The sequence below is a fragment of the Leptonotus elevatus genome, chromosome 1 (genome assembly GCF_054856555.1).
Source record: "Leptonotus elevatus isolate MCC_2025b chromosome 1, RoL_Lele_1.0, whole genome shotgun sequence".
NCBI classification, from domain to species: Eukaryota; Metazoa; Chordata; class Actinopteri; order Syngnathiformes; family Syngnathidae; genus Leptonotus; species Leptonotus elevatus.
Genome location: NC_141239.1, coordinates 4,603,799 through 4,625,128, shown reverse-complemented (window position 1 = coordinate 4,625,128; position 21,330 = coordinate 4,603,799). Strand labels below are relative to the sequence as shown.

The window sequence follows — 21,330 nt, the reverse complement described above, 5'->3', positions numbered from 1 at the left end:
TACGATTGCTTCAACCACTCTCTTCAGTTCAGAAGCTGTGTCAAATTCTCTAGCATAAAAAAAACATATAAATACGTCTTTGAGAGAATGGTAATATTTAAAATAGAACGTATTCATAAATTTTTGGGAGCAAATGAGTTAATTGATATTGCGCCTTATAGTCCCAAAAATACTGTCGTTAAGTTAGATGTGTGTTCACATGGTAAAGCACAGATCCGGATTCAGACTGGAATATTTATTTATCGAGTTCAAGCCATTCCTTATGGGATCGTTTTTTTACTTAGAAGTTATGATGTCATGGCTAAAACTCACGGTACAGTACTGGTACCCAGTACCTTGTAGCACTAACCTGTTCAAACATGAAGGCAAACTCCACGCTGTCTTTGGAAACGTCGTCCACGTCCAGGAAGCAATAAAGTTTGAAGTAGAACTTCCAGCCTGTGCTGCCCTCTTCTGGACTGGAGGACAATCTACACCACACACACACACACAGAGGAAGTGCATTTTCCTTTTTTTTAACGCCGGCTCAACAACAGCAAAGAACAATTGGTTCCAGCAGGTGGCGCTGACTTTTCAAACTTGGCGAGCACGTCGGCGACCACCGTGCGACTCTCGATGGCTTTCTCCACCACGTCGTTGTGCTCGAAGAGCGCAAACATGTTCCTGCTGTCCTCCATGGCCAGACCGCGCAGCAGCTTCTCCACCACCTGACACACGCGGAACATTCACACGCAATTTGGGGTGTGAAAACAAAATCAATTCGCCGATATATCGCGATATTACAGCGCGCAATTCTCGCATCGATCAATTTTTGATGGAAATAACCAACAAGACATCTTACTTGGGGTTAGAGGTCAGCTTCATTTGTCTGTCACTATTGATTAGTATTTTCAAAATTATATATAATATAAAATAATATTTTCAGGGGCTTCTTGTCAGGGAACTTGTTGCCACGGCAACGGCGAGAGGTGAACGGCACAAACCTTTTCCGTTCAATTGAGGTCAGGTTACTTTTTTGGGTTTTGGATCTTGAGTGTTGAGATAGACGCCTAAAAATATGGTTGTAAAAATACACATCCAAAAATTCTTTTGTAACAAAATAAAATAAATAATTCCCTTGAAACTAATCATGTTTTCCCCCCTGTAAGAAACTTTGTCAAAACTGTTCATCTTTTTTTCCCTCCCGAAATGATCGTTTTGGAGAATTATACGGCCGATAATCCATTTAAAAAAGTGTTCAATGGGGAAAAAAGAATCAGGAGATCCTTCCTTGATCCTTCTGACCCTGGGAAGTCTCTGCACCTTCTGACTTTGCTGACATTAAAACTAAGATAAGTAAAATGTTAATACTTTAGATATTTTGAAATTTAAAAAACATATTTACTGTCACAAACAATAGGGAGCTATTTACTTAATTAAGTTTTTATTTTTGAAATGTTTTTTTATTGATTTTTTAGGAATGGACGCGGGGGCAGCGGCGCCTAGAGGACACCCGCGCCCAACCCACCTTGGGAGCGCCGGGGGAGGGGGGTACCCCAAAACCCCAGGCCCGGCAGGGAAAGGTCCCGGTCGTCTCGCCAGCGTATCTAGTGAAACCTAAGTTCGCCAGCTCGCTCTTTACTTCAGTTTTTATTGAACTTTTGAAGACATGCTACTGCTTCTGGAAGATCCCTTGAACTTTTTGTTAGATTTGCAAAACAAAGATGTCTATTGACTAAGATTTAAAGCTTTAAGATTTTAACTCCAATATTTTATGAACCCGAAATGTTGTTCAATAAACATATGCTTAAAAAGTAATAACATTAAAATAAAGAGCTGGCGTTTGTATTTTTTTTATTTTTGAGACCATTTAGTGAAAATGAATATCGGCTCTAAATATTTGTAACCGGCGTCCTTGGCTATTAACTCATTCACTGCCATTAACGGCTATAGATGTCAAAAATTTATTTGAACTATTTCTATTAGTTTAACATTTTTTCCATTTTTGTTAACAAGAGTATGAAAATCTAGAATTTTTTTAATTGTACATTTAGAACAGATATAAAAATTGTGATTAATTGTGAGTTAACTAATAAAGTCATGCGATTAATTACGATTACAATTATTTATCGCCTGATGCCCCTAATTTTTTTATGTTTTTTTTTTTTTAATAATCTCCTTCTTTTTTAATGAATAAATAAATCAAAGATTATAACAAATTTGGGACGTCAAGCAATTATTATTTTTTTATCGTAATTAATCGCATGACTTCACTAGTTACCTCACGATTAATCACAAATTTTACATCTGTTTTAAATGTACAATAAAAAAAAAATCGAGGTTTTCATAGTGGAATTTTTTTTTAACCAATAGAAATAGTTCTAATCAATTTTTGACGTCTATAGCCGTCAATGGCAGTGAATGAACTAATAATCGCTATTGATACCGGCCCTGAAAAAACAATATCTGTCTATCTCTAATAAAGTGTGAAATGTTTCCAAACTTTGGCCATTGTTCACTATATTTCCTCCTGGCTTATTGCTACGCATGTCAGCAGCAAAAGTCCATCCGGAAAGCTTATTGCTTACAAAAGTGAAACGATTGAAGCTGCAAATGCAGCGATGGCTTCTCACCTCCCCGGCGGTGGTGTGCGAGTTGATGGTGATCTTGCAGCAGCCTCCGCCGTGACAGTGCACGGTGGTGCTCATGTCCCGCCGCGCCACCACGGCTCGGATCTCCTCCAGCGACGGGACGTTCTCGCGCCCGCGCGTCTTCTTCAGCGAGTCCAACGCAAAGGCGGCGTAGCGCTCAAGCTCCGTGCCGAGGAACGCCTCTCGAGTCCTAAGCGGGAAGCGTTGCCATTAAGTCATTTTGGGACTCAAACCCCGGGGAACACCGGTTTTTAACTCAATTGGCTGAAAAATACATAAAAATAAGTTCTATTTTAATTATTGCCATGCTCCCAATATTGCCATGGTTGTTTTTATTTATTCATTTTATTAAATTTTTATTTAATTAATTATCATTAATCATCATAATTATTATACTTAATTTTTATAATTAGTTATTTTTCTTAAATTGAATAAAAACAATTAAATACTTTTTTATTTAATTAATTTTAATTAATTATCATTTAATCATTATTTTTTTTATGAAAGACAAAATACGTAATAACTCCCCGGTACATGCTCCCAAAAATCCCAAACTTCACTTGTATGTTTACAATCACGACCTGAAGGTATCTATGACAATAGTCAGTTATAAATATAGCGCCACCTAGCCCTTGGCCAGACAACAATTTTTTTATGACACATAAGTCCAAAATTATATAAAAAACATTTTTGGGGGGGATACTCTTTGTAAGTGTGATAACGAAGTAATTTATGAATATTTTTTTACTTTCTACCACTCAAAATGTTCAGTGACATCAGACCTATCCATACATATGTACTTTTTATTTATTTATATATTTTTGATGCCCTCTATGGACAATAAAAGCAATATTGTGCTATGAGTAAAACTAACTATGATAAAAAATGCCAATGGGGGGAACTCATTGCCAAAAAAGGGTCTTATCATTGACCAAAAGCTTTACACACTCATCACACTGTAAAGTAAAGTGGCCCGGGCTAGTTTATTATTATTATTATTATTTATTAATTATTTATTATTATTTTATTATGTTTTATTTAATTGATGGTTTTATTAATTGATTTAGTTTATTAATGAGGGTTTTAGTCTAGTGGAGTCTAGTTTTCGCCTAGTGAAAAATGTGTGTTGACGAAATAATTTATTATTTTTTATTATTAATATCTATTTATTATTATATATTTATTATTGTATTATTATTATTATTCAATTATTATTTTAATTATTATTTAATTATTTACATTTATTTTTTTATTATGCATTATTTAAATGAGGGTTTTATCAATTTATTTAGTTTATTAATGAGGGTTTTAGTCTAGTCTAGTTTTCATCCAGTGAAAAATGTGTGTTGACCAAATGTTTTTTGTTTAGTTTTGGTTGCCAAAATTAACATTACATGGGTGTGAAAAAGACAGAAAAGAAAGGAGCGACTTGTGGTCCCCGATTGTGTTGTGTCGATACCTCTTGAGGTGCAACCTGACGTAGGCGAGGACGCTCCTGCTGGGCAGGAAGGTGCAGGCGGCGCACGCCAGAACCTTCCAGCGGGTCAGGTTAGCGGAGGCGTGGGGCGCGGGCGGCCGCGCCGTCTGCTTGACCAGCTGGCAGTAGAACTCGTCGCGGAGGGCGCGCGGCTCGCGGCACGCCCGCAGCAGCGCCTGGATGGCCGGCGCCGGTTCGGCCGCCGCCTCCAGCTGCCGCAGGCGCGCGAACGCCGCCAACGCCTCTTCCTGCAGGCTGCCGCACGTCCTCTGGCCTGAACACGAGAAAGCACGCGTGTGATGCTCGGAAGCCCCCGCCACGACAACGCACGCAGGCGCCCACCCACCGGCGGCCAGCTGGACGTCTCCGTAGGGCAGCGGCAGGAGGGGCGAGTGCAGCGGGTGCTGGCTGTAGCGCAGGATGGGGTTCCTCCTGTAGATCTGCTCCACCACCTCCGAGTTGAGGCTGTTCTCCTGCACGCACGCACGCAAATGCAAATGAGGGGAGGGGGATGGGGGGGTCGTTGGGTGGCAGCAACTTGAACACTGCAAGCTAAAAACTTTTGAGAAGATTTTGCCACTGAGGAGCAAGATCTCCGATTTGGAGGTGATCGTATATGGAGGACCTAAACTGACAACATTAAAAATAAATAAAAGGATAAATAAATATATTAATAAATAAAAGTGAAAATAAAAACGGATATAAAATATATAATTAAAATTTTTAATAAAAAATAAAATAAAATAAATGGATATTAAAAACTATATATACTAATATATATATATATACTAATATATATATATATATATATATACTAATATATATATATATATATATATATACTAATATATATATATATATATATATATATATATATACTAATATATATATATATACTAATATATATATATATATATATATATATATATATATATATATACTAATATATATATATATATATATATATTAGTGTTTCAGTTTCGACCCCAAAAAAATCATTTCGGTGCATCCCTAATATATATATATATATATATATATATATATATATATATATATATATACTAATATATGTATATAGGGATGCACCGAAATGAATTTTTTGGGGTCGAAACTGAAACACTGAAAAAAAATTATGCCAAATTTTTTATTATCATTGCATTTATTATAATTAATTTAAATTATAATATTATAAAACATTTAGGCCTATTTAGCACGGGCATTTTAAAGAAAGCACACTATAAACTGAAATGCGTCCACACCAGACATGTTGTACAGTAGTTCGCACCGGCGGGGATGCGTGCGGTGCGGATGACGCATTTGTAGGCTATTTAGAGCGGGACACGCGCACTTAAAATCGGCACATTCACATGTTCATCAATGTTTGAAAATAAATAAATGTATTGCCTTTAGGAACGGACTGCAAAGTCACACACGGCGTCGTCCTGTATAGATCTGAAGTCACCCGGAGATAGTGACTGGTAAGCGTTGACTTGTTTAAAACTGTTGATAGCAATAGTGCTAACATTAGCGAAAGTATTTAGCACGGCCACCAGAATGGAAGCGTTTAGCGTTTGTGTGTGCACAATGAAGCTGCCGGGACTCAAAAACGCCAGCGAGCAGCAAAGCGGACACCCACTCCCGCGTTTGGTGTTTCGTTCAAACAGACGCTTGCTTGCAGCGGTTTTATCTTCTTTCGGCCATCTTCTTTCAGCTTTAACTTTTCGGTCGCCGAATGTTCGGTGCGTCACTGTGACGTGACGTGCTGGTGGCTCCTACCTTGATGTGCAGGATGAGCTGCTGCGTGGGCGTGTCGATGGGCGCTTTGGCGTCGATGACGTTCTGGACGGCGGCGGCCCAGCGGGTGGCCTCGTTGAGGAGTTTGCAGTAGAGGCGGTACGAGTGCTTGCGGCCGTACACCGTCACCTTCCAGTAGCCTGCAAATCACAAAGGTCACAAGGCCGCAAACGCACACACACACACAAAGGCCCATTGTCCTTCCGCCCCGCCCCACCCACCCGTGTCTTTGAAGACTCTGTCGTCGGGCGGCGTCACCGAGCACAAACTGTTGAGCACCAACGTGCCCAACTTGACGGCGCCGCGCTCCGAGCTCTTGTAATAGTCCAGAGAATTGTGCGTCAGCAGGAACCAGCGCTTCTTCAGCTTCAGCGACGCTTTGCCGCCGGGGACGCCGACACTCCCGCCACTCTTCATCTCCTTGTGCAGCCACCCTGACACACACACACGTGCACACTTACCATCAAATCCTGTGAATAAGACGGATTTTTTTCCCATATGAAATTTAATATATATATATATATATATATATATATATATATATATATATATATATATATATATATATATATATATATATATATAAGGGCAGGAACGTTTTTGAAAACTGTTAAAGCCGATCGTTTTATTAGTTTCAACATGAAAAATCACTGTGTGAGATTTCATTTGATTGATTGATTTTTGGTTATAGAAAAGAATTGAACTTTTGTTCTTGAAAATTGCGTCTTTTTAGGGGTAAATAGATTTTCCTTTCTGCATTTTTTTCTCTCCTGAAAGCATACAACTTTTAGAGCAAATTCCTACAACATAGGATGACGCCCTTTTTTCTTGAGAAAATGAGGCCTTATTTTTCTCAAAACTTTTTTTTTTTTGCTTCTAGAAATAAGATTGTTCTTACTGCAAATGTTTTTTTTTTTCTATTGAATGAATTCTTTTTGCAAAGATTATTTTGCCTTTGTTTGAAAAAAAGAATTTTTTTCTTGCCGTTAATGTTAAAAATATCAGAAAAATTACATCCTTTTTTTTTTTCTTTCTCTCGGTACCTCGTATGATGAACTCCTGGCCGTCCACGCGGGCGTCGCCCTTGGAGCGCTGCAGCAGCGTGATCCAGTGGTGCATCTCCTCGGGCGTGTCTGCGTTGCACTGCAGCACTCGGTTGGCCGTGATGATGACGAAGGAGTTGGGCCTGCGTGAGCGAGGAGAGCGTGAGCGCGCCATTCGGGCCGAGCGCGGCGCCGACGGGCTTAACGCGTCCTCACCTCTCGGGATTGTCGGACGCGCACGCCGAGTCGATCATGCCCACGTCCAGAGTGCCCTGCGGGACCGGACGCATTTCTTTCAACGTGCCGATGAACGTTCGGGAAAGGAGACGACGGCGCTGGACTCACCACGGCGTTCTGCGGGTTGGCCTGCTCGTCGTGCATCTCGCCGATTTCTTGCTCCGTGGAGCCGTGGACCTGACTCAGAACGCTGAACCACTGGCTGGTTACCGGGAAGACGTCAACATATCGTCAACATATCGTCAACATGGTTGTCGTCGTTGTCATACTCGCTATCACAAATGTCATTGTTATTGCCGTCATTATTGTCATAATCATTACTGTCATTATTAGGCATGGGTCGATATTCGAATTGGCCGGGATGAAGCATTGTGGCATCATTATACTCAAATTATTAAAATGACAATTTTTTAAGGATTTGGGTCAATAATTTATTTTTTCCGCGAACATTTGATTTAAAATATAAAGAAATTGATTTTTGTAGAAAATTAACTCATTCACTGCCATTGACGGCTATAGACGTCAAAAAATCATTTGAACTATTTCAATTAGTTTAACTTTTTTTTCTTCATTTTTGTTAACAAGAGTACCTAGAAAAAAATGTATTGTACGTTTAGAACAGATATAAACTGTATGATTAATCGTTGGTTAACTAGTGAAGTCATGAAGATTAATTACAATTAAAAAAATGAATCGCCTGACACCCTAATTAAAAAATAATAATAATAATTTGGGGTGTCAGGCGATTAAAATTTGTAATCAGAATTAATCGCATAACTTCAATAGTCACGAGTAATCACAAATGTTATATCTGTTATAAATGTACAATAAAATGTTTTTCTAGGTTTTCATAAAAAATTAGATGAAATTTAAAAAAAAGTTTAATTAATAGAAATAGTTCAAATGAATTTTTGACGTCTATAGCCGTCAATGGCAGTAAATGAATTAATTTACTATTTTTGGGGTAAATTAGTTTTTCGTCAAACTGAATTTTACACAAAAAAAAAATATATGTATGTGTATATATATATATATATATATATATATATACACACAGTGTCTCATCATTGATGTTGTTATTTTTAGAACAGACCCTTGGACTACTCTTGTTGTCCTTTGGCTAACTAGTACACGCTGGCACCATGTATTTAAATTGTTTTTTTTAAGGACAATGCACATCAAACAGTTATTTTAAAAACAAACCGATAATCGGCCCATGCCTAGTCGTCATTGTCATCGTCGCCGGCATCATTGTGACATCAATGCTGTCACGGTCACCGTCTTGGTTGTCATCGTCGGTAGTTGCGTCATCGTGTTTGTCGCGATTGTAGTCGTCATGGTCACCGTATTTTGTCACCGCCGTAGTCATGACATCATCATCATCATAATGAGAACCAAAAGCCGCCTGACCTGGCGTCCTCAGCCGTCTCCGCCACCAGGTGGTACGTTCTTTCCGGCATGACGATGTCGATGCCGTTCTCCTTGTTGGTGTTGTCGATCACCTCGCTGCAACAACAACAACCGCTCGACTCGTTCATTTTGGCTAGCGGCTCGGCTAAACCGGCGTTTGATTAGCGTGCTAGCAATAAGGTCAGCGAGTGCGGCTTTCCGTCAGGGTCGGGTTTGACTCACTTGGCGGCATGCATGTCCAGCACCCCCTTGAGTTTGTCCTCGCCGTCGTTTTCAAAGTACATGAGTTTGCTGTGGCGCAGGACGAACCAGCGTCGCTTCCAGTTTCGGCGCGACAGCGTGGACGATCCGCCGCCTTTCTTGTGCAGCCAGCCTTGCTTCAGCGCTTCCTGCTTGGCGCGGAACCACAGGAAGGTCTCGTCCTTCAGCACGCACCAGCGCCGCTTCCACGTGTTCATCAGGCCGCCTGCCAGGGGATGGGCGTGTTCGCAAATGACCAACACACAGTCTAACACGCCTCGGCGCAGATTAGGGCTGGGTTTCGATTCAGATGTCCAAAATCCATTCGATTCATGATTCACGTTCATTTTCGATTCAGTTAAGGATTTCACGCAGTCCCAATTTTTCAATTCCATTTTTCAAACCCAGCCCTAGCGTCGATTGTGTCGGGACACGAGCCGTACCTTTGATGTGCAGGAAGCTGTGGAAATACGGCAGCGTGACGCAGCTGTAGACGGAGTCTCGGCGGTACGAGAGCTCCTCGTCCGATCGGTCAAAGTCGTCCTCGCTGTCCTCAAACTGACAAACACAATCAGAGATGATGAGGTTGGCAGAAAACAAACTCCAGTGGTAGGTCAGCTCCCTCTAGTCACTAGTGGTACAGCAAACAGTCATTACGTTTACTTCAGTTGCGGTTTGAAAATTGGAGTTTGGTACTTTTTAAGAAAAAAGTGCTAGTTTGCAAAAATTGCTACAGTGGCTAAAATAATCATTTGCAACTTTATTCTTGAGAATTATTTTCCCTCAACATTTGACCCAATGCTAATTTTTTTATTAAATTATTAATTAATAATTAAATTAAATTATTAATGATTAATTAATTAATTCATAATTAATTAAATTATTATTAATTTCAAATGCTTTTTTTTGCAATTTGAAGTAATAATTTGTGACTTTATTCTTGAAAAATATTTTTGTTTTTATTTAATATTGACTTCTCCATTCATTCTTTTTCTCATAATGCAACTTTATTTCCCTCAACATTTGACCTAATGCTTACTTCTTTCTTGTGATATTACGTACGGCCTTATCGCACAGTTTTTCATAAGATTTTGTTTGAATCCAGTAAGGTTCTTGAGTTTTTGCTGATAACATTTTGACATCTGACAAATTACAAATACTTGTCATGCAATATTACAATTGAATTGTTATTTCATTTTGAGTTTCCTTTCTCTGTTTTGTTGTTTTTTGCGATCATTCTTGTAGTATTCTGACTGAAGTCTTGGACAATATTGTTTTGTTTTTTCTCTCTCATATTATTTCAAATTTTTTCGTGTAAACTTTGGGGGCAATTTTCCCCACGACAACTTGAATAAAAAATGTCTCTAACAATATTTTGACCCAATTCCTGTCTAATTTGATGTTTTCTCTCTCCATTAGATATGGTGTTCCACACGGTTCAATTTTGAGGCTCCTGCTGTTTTCATTGTATTTACTTGGGGTGACCAAGCGTCCTCTTTTGGCCAGACATGTTGTCCACTTTTTGATATCCTCGGAGGCTCGGATGTTGAACTTGTTGAAGTGTTTGACTCTGCTGAGTCTTGCGTCTTATCTAAACTCACAAATTTGGGTTGGAATTTGGACTTTATTGGACTTCATTTCTGGGTTTTGATGCATAATCAGGGCAACCAGGCGGTGGATTTGAAAGGACGCACATTGAGGGCTACGCATTTTGCGAGGCGGTACTTGGCGCATTTTGAAATTTAGCCTCAGTTTTAGTCGAGTTTCAATCACGCTTGTTAGTTTTTATTATAGTCAACCTCTTCCTGTTTTTTATTTAGTCCATTTTTAGTCAACTATAAATCTAGCATATTAGTCTTTATTTTAGTCCAAGAAAACATCATTTTATTTATCTAGTTTTAGTCAACAAAAACTGTCAACATTTGAGTCTAGTTTCAGTCAGGACAATCAATGACCCCTGTATTTGTTTTGTCAGCAGATAATGTTGAACATTTCGGATCTAAAACTATTTCACATCAAATCTTCTCTCATCTTTTTGATGAAAAACAACTTGATACACTGTAAGTGTATCAACAAGTGGCTACTATGGCGCCATGCTACAAGCTAGTAAGTTAGCCAGCACTAGTTAGCGGTGGGATTAACATTATTGTTGGAACGTTATAACCGATTAATGTTACATTATAAATATATTCATATTATAAATATAATGTATATTTTTTAACTTTCACCATGAATCCACCTGCTGTCTGTCCCATATGTTTGTGCACGTTGCACTTGCTAGCTGCAGATTTGAAAGGGTGTGTGTCACATGACAGTGTCACAAGTCAGGTTTCCATCCAATTGTTTCAAATGTTTTAAGCAAATTTACGGACATTGCGCAAAAGGGAAATGCGACTTCTGCCTTTTTCCATCCGTTCTTCTTTTGCGAATATTGAGAAAGGACTCCGCCGCTGTAGGTGGCGCTATATATCATAGAGATGTGATCCACCAGTAAATTAAACGAATAAGAAAAATAACTAGGAAGCGACTGCGCCCGTGAGATGACGTCGTATAGGTTTGATTTTTTAATTATTGATAAACTGTAGCGTTTCTTTGCTGTTTTAAAATAAATAAAATAGCATGAATATTCGCTTCTTTAATGAATTCCAAAAACATTTCTGTTTGTCCCCCTCCAAACATATCTTACTTTATCGTCCGACATTGCTTTGGGACTACAAACGTATGTGTGACGTAATATCCGGTCAAAACGTGCAACGTGTATCTGGTCTTGTCAGCGGTTATTCGCAAAACCCGTTTCCATAGCCAAATTTCGAACTGTCCTTTTTTTCGATATGCTTCAAAATCCACCCCCTCTAAGCGTAAAATCTTTTTTGTGAATTTTGGGCCCTTTTTAGAATTTCTGCCGTTTCCATTCAGTTTTTTTTTGTGTGCATTTTTTGAAAAATCAAATAAAAATGGGTGGATGCAGATTAGCAGGCACAAGATTTGACAAAATCGTATCATTTCCGTCTCGTCTTTGTTCATGAACTAAAATAGATTTTAGTCCAACTTTTATGAAGTGAAGTACATTTTCGTCTCGTCTTCATTAGGCGATAAAAAATGCATACTAATTTAATCCCAGGTATTGTTTATTAACGCATTCACTCGCAGCCATTTTGACTGAAGCAACCCTCCTTCGCTCTTTACTGGATTTGGATTGATTTTGCAAGGCCCACAGAATATTGTGTTCTATTGCCATAAAAACATGGAACCTACCAAAAGAAAGACATTTTTATCTGTTCCCATTTTGCAGCAATTAGCATTAAAATATAGCTAAGTTTCATCATTATTCACAAATCTGTTTAAAACAGTGGGGGGAAAAGCTTTTGGCAACATGGCCCTGGTTGGTCTCTTATACTCTGCTGCCACCTGCTGGACGTTTTTGTAATAACTACCATTGCTTTAAGCAACCTCTTTAGGTCAGAGGCTGCACCAAAGCCTTCTGTATGCTCTAGCATCAAAAATCATAAACGTATAAATACATTTTTGGGAGCAAATGAGTTAATGAGGGTTCTATTTCGTCCCTCCCGACCGCCAGGTTTGGTTTTAGTCTAGTCTAGTCTAGTTTTCGTACGGTGAAAAATGTGCTTTGATGAATTTTTTGACAAAATTAACACTAGTTGGCGCAAGCAGCGAAGGAGCGAAAGTGAGGAGAACGCACCGAGGACTGCGCCCCCTCCGAGCCGAAGCGGTACGCCCCCGAGCTGTTGTAGGTTCCTGAGGAGCCGCGGCAGTCGGGCGACCACTGCTCGCTGCGAGGGTTGGAGAACGCCAGGCTGCCGGCGGAGGCCACGGCACCCTCGTCGTAGTCGTCCCGGTCGTAGTCCGAGTCCTCGTCGGGCGGGATGAGCTCGCACGGGGGTTCCGCCGGACCGACGGTGAGCGGCGAGTGCAGGAGCACGGCGGTGGGTGGCAGGGGCGGGACGACGGCGTCGTTGGCGTACGGGTCTTCCTCGGAAGAGTCGTCGCTGGTCCGGATGCCGCTGGTGCGCTGGCCGTCCGAGTGGCCATGCTCGCTGGGGTTGGGCGAGTCCTTGAACGCCTCGTCGTCCGCCCCGAAGCCTTCGTCCACGTCCTCCTCGTCCCGCAGTTCGCACGGCCGCCGCCCGGCCTCCTTCTCGGCGCCCAGCGAGCTCTCGATGTTCCTGACGCACTCGTCGATCTCGTCAAAGTTGAGCGACTGCAGAAAGTGCTGCGCCGCCTTGCAGGCCTCGTCCTCCAGACGCTTGAGCTCCTGGTCGCGCAGCAGCTGGAGGCGGAGCAACGAGGCCTCGGTCAGCGACAGCTCCTGACGCTCCTTCTTCATCTGCAGCGACTGGATCTCCCGCTCCAGACGCAGGATCTCCTCCACCTGGGACGCCTCCTGAGGACGGATGGCCTCGGCGTCCTCCTCCAAGGCGTCTGAAGACACCTCCAATGTCTCAGAAGACTCATCCGAGGACGACTTGCGGGTGTCGGAAGTCTGGTCCACGTTCTGTGGTGTCTTGTCCAAAGTGTCAGGTGACGCCAGCTGAGGCTGAATCAGTTCTTCAGCTCGACGCTGCTCCTCACGCCTCACAGATGCCTGAAGATCACAAGATTGTGTCAGCGGCAAGATGATTTTAAAAAACGAAAACTAACTGAAATGACATTTTATGTTTACAAAACGAACTAAAATTATAGCAAAAATGTGACAAAGAAAAAAGTGACATCATCTAGCAGCAGCCAATAGAAAAGCACCTTCAGATGATGTCACGCCGAGGCCACAACCAAATGCAACGCTAGCTAAGAAATTAGTTACTTTTCCCTGGTGTTTATTAAATATTGCGCACAAGCAGAGGTGGCAAATCCAGGTCCAGAAAGTCAAAACCCTGTCACAGTTTGGCTTTAACCCCAGGCGCTAGCCAGCTACTGAAGTGAATTAATTTAATTCTAACTGTTTGATTTATAATATTACTATTTAGAAGTGGACAGAGCTGCTTTAATTTACTCAGTATGGCTCTGTGTGAGAATTTAAGTTGATGTGAGGGGGTGAAGCGAATGTGTTAATTAGATTCCTTTGTATTTTACAACTGGTTGAACAGGGGGGTTTAGTGCCATCTCTTCTGGTTCTGAAAACAACGTTAATCTTTATCTTGTGACTGCGGGGGCGGTTTTGGACAGCAGGAGAAGAAGAAGAAGGGGGAGCATTTTGGCGATGTGTATTGATGTATCATGTGACTGTCTGAGACAGAGAGGAACGGCTGAGGATTGGTGGAAGAAGACGGGGAGGGGTTTGTAGAGTCACGGAAGGATATTAGTGACTTGCTCGTGGGAGGGGTGTTACAGATGAGGTAGAATAATGGCGGAGTTTCACTGCTACCTTGTCTGTCCATAAGCTTATGAAAATAAATCCTGATTTCACCGATCTCATTGTCTGATTTTGATAATTAACATTATGAACACGGGAAAACAAAGAACGGTTTTCCAACACTACCTAGCTAGCTAGCTCCTTGGCTCGCTCCCATGTTGTTCCTTTACCTGCTAGGGAGTGAGCTAGCACCATGAGTGCTAGCAAGCTAGCTCGCTCCCTAGCAGCCTAGCAGGTAAATGAGCACCATGGGTGCTAGCTAGCTAGTTCCCTTGCAGCCTAGCAGGTAAACAACCACCATGGGAGCTAGCTAACTAGCACCTGAGGCTAAAGTCAAACTGTTACAGGGCTTTTACTTTCTGGACCTGGATTTGCCACCTCTGGTAAATAGTCAAAATGCATCTTTTCATATCTAGAAAAGTTCTTCAGAGATCTTTTGATTTTTTTATCTGTGTTGTCACTAATTGCACTGTAAATAATATGATATGTTGTGAATGGTTCTTTTATGTGTCTCTTATATCCTTTTTATTTAATGTTTATTTTTTTACTTGGACCTTTTTTGAGTCTGTAATAAAGTTTATTATTATTATAGAATATAACATGAATTTGTGATCCATCAACAGTACAAATATAGTTTTTAGTATATGCCGCTGTCCACTAATGGCCCCCGAGCCCGAGTTTGGACCCCACTGGTTGAAATTATCAGCATTTTTTTTTTTTTGGGTTGAGGGCATTTTTTATATTTTTTCCCGAGTGGAGTGTATTTTGGTACCTCGAGAGCAAGCTGCTCCTCCTCCAGCCGTCGTCTCTCCCTGTCAAAACCAAACACAAACTTCAGCTGATCTGCCAGGACATTTTTCAAACAGAGATTTTTTTTTATTTCGCCTAACTTATTATTAAACTTAAATAAATATAAACTAAATATTTAACAGAATAATAATAACAGAAAACCATAAGATGATTGATTTCATCCAATTTTGAGGTTATAGATTTTTTTAAAGTGTTTTTCTTAGTTTAAAGCTTTTTTCTCCATTATATTTACAAAAAAAATTCAAAAAAGTGACTTAAATTCCCGCTAAGAAACAGACAAAATAATTTTGATTTGATTTGATTCGATTTGATTGGTGTACACTGCTTATGTTAACAACATGGCTGCTAACAGAAGTCGACTTAGTTTACAAAAACACATTCAATGTTGCCAAATTAGCGATTTTTTCGATTTACGACAATTTTCCAAATGGTCAAATTCAGAAACAGAAATCATAAAATGAATTGATTTTTATCAAATTTTCAGATTATTTATGTTTTTTTAAGTGTATTTCTTAGTTTAAAACTTTTTTCTCCACTATATTTATGAAATGTTTTCAAAAAAGTGACTTATTACAATAAATGTAAATTTAAATCAATTTACTTTTTAGCATTAGTATGTATAAATTAATTACATTTAATTCAAACAAAGAATGCATTTATTTATTTATTTAAATGTAAATCAATATTTAATAAAGAAAAAAAATATTTTATTGAGTTAATTGGTACATATTAATTAATTCCTAATTAATTGGTGAATCTAAATCTAATAACTTAGTTATTTAGTAGATCTAAATAATCTTTTTTTTTTTTAAATAGGTAGTCAATTTTAATCAGTTTGCCATGTGAACTTGATTTGGATTTAGTCTATTATTAGTCAATCCAAAATATTAGTAGTGACTAGTGACATCATTAGTTTGTATGTAATAGTTTTGTTTAAAACCATTTAGTTAAATCAATCGTTTAAAGTAGTTAAAATCTATTCATCCATCCACCCATTTTTTTTTTTTTACCGCTTATTCCTCAAAAGGGTCGCTGGAGCCTATCCCGGCCGGCTTTGGACAGTTGGCGGGGTACACCCTCAACTGGTTGCCAGCCAATCGCAGGGCACACACAGACCAACAACCATTCACACCTACGGACAATCTGGAGTGTTCAATTAACCTGCTATGCATGTCTTTGGAATGTGGGAGGAAACCGGAGTACCCGGAGAAAAACCACGCAAGCACGGGGAGAACATGCAAACTCCACCCAGGAAGGCTGAAGCCCGGACTCGATCTCACGTCCTCTGCACTGGGAGGCGGACGTGCTAACCAGTCAGTCACCGTGCCGCCCCCCAAAAGTCTATTCAATTATATTTGAATTGTATTTTATTTAGTATTTTTCGATTGTTATTATCGTTATTATATGATATTATTATGATATATATATTTTTTTATATTGGTATTTATTTATATGATATTGTAATTATTATTGATGGAGCGCAAACGAGCCGAGCGAGCGAGCGTCTCGGGGTAGTGCGAGCGAGCGACCTGTGGTGGTCTTCCTCTTGCCGCCGCCTCCTGGCCCTGCTCTCGTCCAGCATGCGTCCCACCAGGCGTCTGGCCACGTGACCGCGCCGGCGCGTCTGCAGCGTGAGCGCCGCCCAGCGCAGCAGCAGGAACTTGCGGCGCCAGTAGAAGGCGCGGTAGTTCTTCTGGATGAGCAGCACGCAGCGCAACAGCCGACGGTACTGCTTCCTACAAAGCAAGGTTGCTTCACTTACATGACATACAGAAATACTGTTTTATATAGCGAGGCTGCCAGTTTACAATGTTGAATCGGAATTAATTGCATCATTTCCAGAGTTAATTCATTGCCAATGAATTGCACGTTATATCTGTTCTAAGTGTCAGAAAAAATTTTTTTCCAGGTTTTTCATACTCTTGTTATAAAAGTGGACAAAAATGATTACCAAATACATCTTTTATTGATACAGTCATTTTATAGTCAGTAATTAAGTTGTCATTTGAAGTTACAAAGACATACTAAACAGTTATCTTATTCACTGCCATAAATTAATCCCAAAAAAAAAAAAGATTATTAAAAATTTGGGGCGTCAGGCGATTACAATTTTAATTGTAATTAATCGCATGATTTCACTAGTTAACTCACGATTAATCAAAAATGTTATATCTGTTATAAATGTGCAATAAAAAATCCTACGTTTTCATACTCTTGTTATAAAAGTGGACAAAAATGATTACCAATCTTTTATTTATACAGTCATTTTATAGTCTATAGTATTTATAGTTTATAGTAATCAAAAAAATATATATATATATCAGCCGTTTTTTTTCTGGGGATAGACCAAGAATCTACTTTTTGAAAAGTCTTAAAAAATGTTCAATAAACATGCTTTAAGACATTACAACAGAATCAAGATTGGCGTTTCTCGGCAAAGTTGCACCCCCACAAACAACCTTTCCCCCGCCCATTTAATTTTTTAATTTTTTTATTTTTACAGAAAATGAATATCAGCTTCAATTATCGGTTATCGGCCACCGTAACTACTAATACTTGACATTGCTATCCGCCCTGAAAAATACATATCGGTCTATCGGTTTTTCTCTGCACTGTACTGTACTTTTGCAGGCCTCCTTTTATGAAGCGAGTGACTCACCTGGCCAGGTAGCCGGCCACGTGCGCTCGGATAATCATGGCGGCCCGCAGCACCTCCACCTCGCGCTGCTGCTCCAGACGATGCTCCAGACCTTCCCTGAGGAACACCTGAGCACAAAAACACATTTTGGCATCGCACTCTGGCTCGGATGAATTCTTCACCTTCACCCTTCCTATCAAAAGTCTACACACCCTCTTCACATGTCCGCTTTTTTAGGATGAGACCAAGATCCTTCATTTCAAAATCTTCCCACCAACCACAAGCAGTTAACTGAATTTCATACAAATCTTTGAGGGAAAGCTTAATAACAAATCATAAATAAATAATAATAACAAAAAAAAAAAATATATATATATATATATATATATATATATATATATAACAGTCACACAAGACCCGCCAGCCGTTGTTGTGCAACCGTGTCTTCTTTACATGTGGAAATTGGATGGATGTTCAATTCTTCAATAAACATTTGAAACAAAACGGCTCCTTGCCGCAAGAAATCGTCGTGGAGGAGGAGGGGAGGAGAGGGAAGAAAAAGAAAAAAAAAAGACGACTGTGAGTGGGTTTCGAACTAGAGCCTGCTGCTCACAGGGCGGGCGTGCTAACGGTCACGGGATGTGACTGGACTGGTCATCACAACTGGATGGGCCGTATCGGGTCTGGTCGCCATGACTAGAGGGGACGCGATGAGACAGTTTTCCATGACTGAACGGGATGTGACCCACAGCACCACTCTGGTTCAGCAGCGCAAAAGTATCAACCAGAACCTTTTCTGTGAATCCATTCCGTTCAGTCATGGCGACCAGTCCAATCACATCCCGTTTAGTCATGGCAACCAGTCCGGTCATGTCACGTCCAGTCACGACGACCAGTCCAGTCACATGCCGGACAGTCACGACGACCGGGCCAGTCACGTCCCGTCCGGTCATGGCGACCAGTCCGGCCACGTCCCGTCCAGTCATGGCGACCAGTCCGGTCACGTTTGTTCCAGTCATGGACGAGACCTGTCCAGTCATGGCAACCAGTCCGGTCACATCCTGTTCAGTCATGGCAACCAGTCTCGTCATGTCCCGTCCAGTCGCGGCGACCAGTCCCATCATGTACCGTCGATCGCCACGATTTGCCAATTTTCTCACCGATGTTACGGCCCAAAACAGGAAGTGAATCGCAATCAATCAATTAATTTGAAATCATGTCCTGTTTCGGAATCTTTTTTCTGCAGGTGTCCACTGTCCATGAAAAAAGCCGATGCGGCTTACCTTGGTCTTCCCCATCTGCCACTCGGCGGCGCTGTTGTCGTAACGTTGCAGCAGCTCCACGCAACGTCCCTTGGCGTCGTCCGCCGTCAGCGCGCCCCGCATCAGAACTCGATATCTGAGGAAGCACCAAAAACAAAAGTTGGTCGGCGGCCCGAGCGATAGACGCGGGTGTGGGAGGGCCGGCGGGGCGGGTTAACCCGAGACCACCCACCGGCAGCAGAACTCCTGGAAAGGTCGGCGGACGGGAAAGCCGGCGCGTCGGATCTTCACCGTCTCCAACATGCCCGAATAGCGCAGCTGGTTGAGAACCACCGCCGGGTCGAAAAGGTCAGGCATCTGCACGGACATGTGACACGTTTGTCGGCTTTTCTTGACAAGGACAAGGACTGGGTATCGATCCGCATTTCCAAAATCGATTCGATTCAGAAGGGCCCGATTCAATTCCATTCACGTTCATTTTCGATTCACTTAAGGATTTCATGCAGTAGCAATTTTGATTCAGATTTCCAAAATAGATTTTAGCATTAGCTATATTCTAATGCTAATTGCTGCAAAACAGAAACAAATAGAAATGTAAATTTTTTCCTGATGAAAGAAGAGATTCTAATCTTTATTTTACAATATTCTGTAGGCCTTGCAAAATAAATTAAAATCCAGTCAAACAGCCAAGAGCGAAGGGGGTTGCTTCAGCGAAAATGGCTGCGAGTCAATGAATTAATTAACATAAAAGTGGACAAATATGGTTACCAAATACAAATGTGGTTGCATCTTTCATTTCATTGATTCAGTAATTTTATAGTAAGTAATTCATATGAAGTTATTTGACGTTAAAAAGAGAGACTAAACGGTTAAAAGAGTGTCAAACGTCATAGATTTGTGTTGAGGTCATTTTCTGCCCCCAGTTGGTCTTAGTGTTTCATGTTGGACATTGGTGACAGGAACATTACATTTTTCTTTTCAAATTAAGAACAATTAGTATTTAGAACATGAAGCAACTTGTGGACTCCGGGTCATTTTGTTCATTGGAAATTACAACTAGTCACCAGTCTCCACAAATTTTATATATATATCTCCATTTCATGACTCTTGAGGACCGTATTTAGGGGAACTTTCAGACTGGCACGGCATTCCGAATGGCCACGTTTGAGAATCGAGAAGGTCAGTTGGGCGCGGCCTGGAGAAGAGAGGGCGCCACTTTTCTGGGGACTCCTGTCAGCCTCAGTGGGCGTTTGTGTGGGGGAGGGCTGGTGATGGGGTTCCCTCAATGAGAGGATGCTTTGATTCCCTTCCCGCTGCAATGCCCTCCGACCCCCTTTTATCACAAATCTGCACTATGCTTCAATGTCAGCCTTGAAGAAGCACTGGCTCATTAGCATAAAGCTCATTTGCATAGGACCGTCGCACAAAGACAAGCGCTGTCCGGAAAAGCCGCATCCTCGCGTCTTCCTCGGTCTGATCCGCTTCAATTGGGAACCGATTGCTCATAAAAAGCAGCTTTGCCATATAAATGAGTCAGAAAATAAAAAAAAGAACAACAAAAATCAGGTACACTGTCATTCATTTTTCTGGTAACAATGGGCAATTGATCGTTAAATAATGACAGTTTTTTGGGGTTTTCTTCCTAATGAAAAACAAAATTGGCCACAAGAGTGAATTTGATTTTAATATTTGATTGAATCCAATGATGAAAGAGTAAAAAAAAAAAAATGCCGCTTTTCCAATTTTGAAATTCAATTTCCAGCCCCTTGACAGGAAGAAAAATAGCACAACTTTCCTATTAGACGGGACTTTGACACCATCTTGTGAATACTTATGAAGTTTGAGAGAGCGCAAATGCGGCACAAAAGGGCAAGTACTAAAAAATAAGTGTGGAAAAAAAGCCAGTAGGGAACCGTGACTATTAAAATAAGCAAAAGATCACAATAACAAACAACAATGGGAATAATATTAGGGCATGATCTTAAAAATAAATAAAATCAAAAAAGAGCAATGATGATGACATGTTGAATTGATTACCGAATGAACAATACTGAACTTACTCTAAAAACATTTTTTTTTTAATATATAAAATAATAATAATAATAATAATGCATTGGATTATATATTAGTGCCCGATCTTAAAAAAAAAAGTTATATATTTTTTTATTAATTGGCTAAATAATCTGTATTTTTTTGTGCCCAGAATCGCTATCAGCCTAAAAAAACCAACCACAATATCGGTCAGGCCTAAGCTGATATGGTCAAAACACGTTTGCAAACAAAGTGGTGCCTTGAGATGTGAGTGCCTTGACTTATGAGCGTTTTGAGATACGAGCCATGGCTTCACCAATTAGTTTTGTCGTATGATAAAGAGCAAACGTTGACTCACAAGCAAACTTCACAGCAGGGGTCAAGGACCAC

The 21,330-nt window shown here is 40.5% G+C and overlaps 1 protein-coding gene across 5 annotated transcripts in view; it reads right to left on the bottom strand.

Moving 5' to 3' along the window:
• myo10 (myosin X) overlaps window positions 1-21,330 on the bottom strand; it is a 79,386-nt gene that overhangs the window by 7,714 nt on the left and 50,342 nt on the right. For 4 of the 5 annotated variants that reach the window (XM_086074241.1, XM_086074257.1, XM_086074234.1 and 1 more), the window contains 18 exons: window positions 19,142-19,266; window positions 18,931-19,045; window positions 17,669-17,775; window positions 16,539-16,745; window positions 14,972-15,011; window positions 12,532-13,434; window positions 9,275-9,389; window positions 8,814-9,057; window positions 8,592-8,687; window positions 7,290-7,383; window positions 7,161-7,216; window positions 6,945-7,087; window positions 6,123-6,335; window positions 5,884-6,041; window positions 4,090-4,580; window positions 2,613-2,820; window positions 571-707; window positions 350-470 (listed from right to left, as the gene is read on the bottom strand). In XM_086074241.1, coding sequence (XP_085930367.1) covers window positions 350-470; window positions 571-707; window positions 2,613-2,820; window positions 4,090-4,580; window positions 5,884-6,041; window positions 6,123-6,335; window positions 6,945-7,087; window positions 7,161-7,216; window positions 7,290-7,383; window positions 8,592-8,687; window positions 8,814-9,057; window positions 9,275-9,389; window positions 12,532-13,434; window positions 14,972-15,011; window positions 16,539-16,745; window positions 17,669-17,775; window positions 18,931-19,045; window positions 19,142-19,266 — 3,573 coding nt within the window. The remainder of the gene's footprint in view (window positions 1-349; window positions 471-570; window positions 708-2,612; window positions 2,821-4,089; window positions 4,581-5,883; window positions 6,042-6,122; window positions 6,336-6,944; window positions 7,088-7,160; window positions 7,217-7,289; window positions 7,384-8,591; window positions 8,688-8,813; window positions 9,058-9,274; window positions 9,390-12,531; window positions 13,435-14,971; window positions 15,012-16,538; window positions 16,746-17,668; window positions 17,776-18,930; window positions 19,046-19,141; window positions 19,267-21,330) is intronic. The other variant, XM_086074249.1, reaches the window with a different exon arrangement.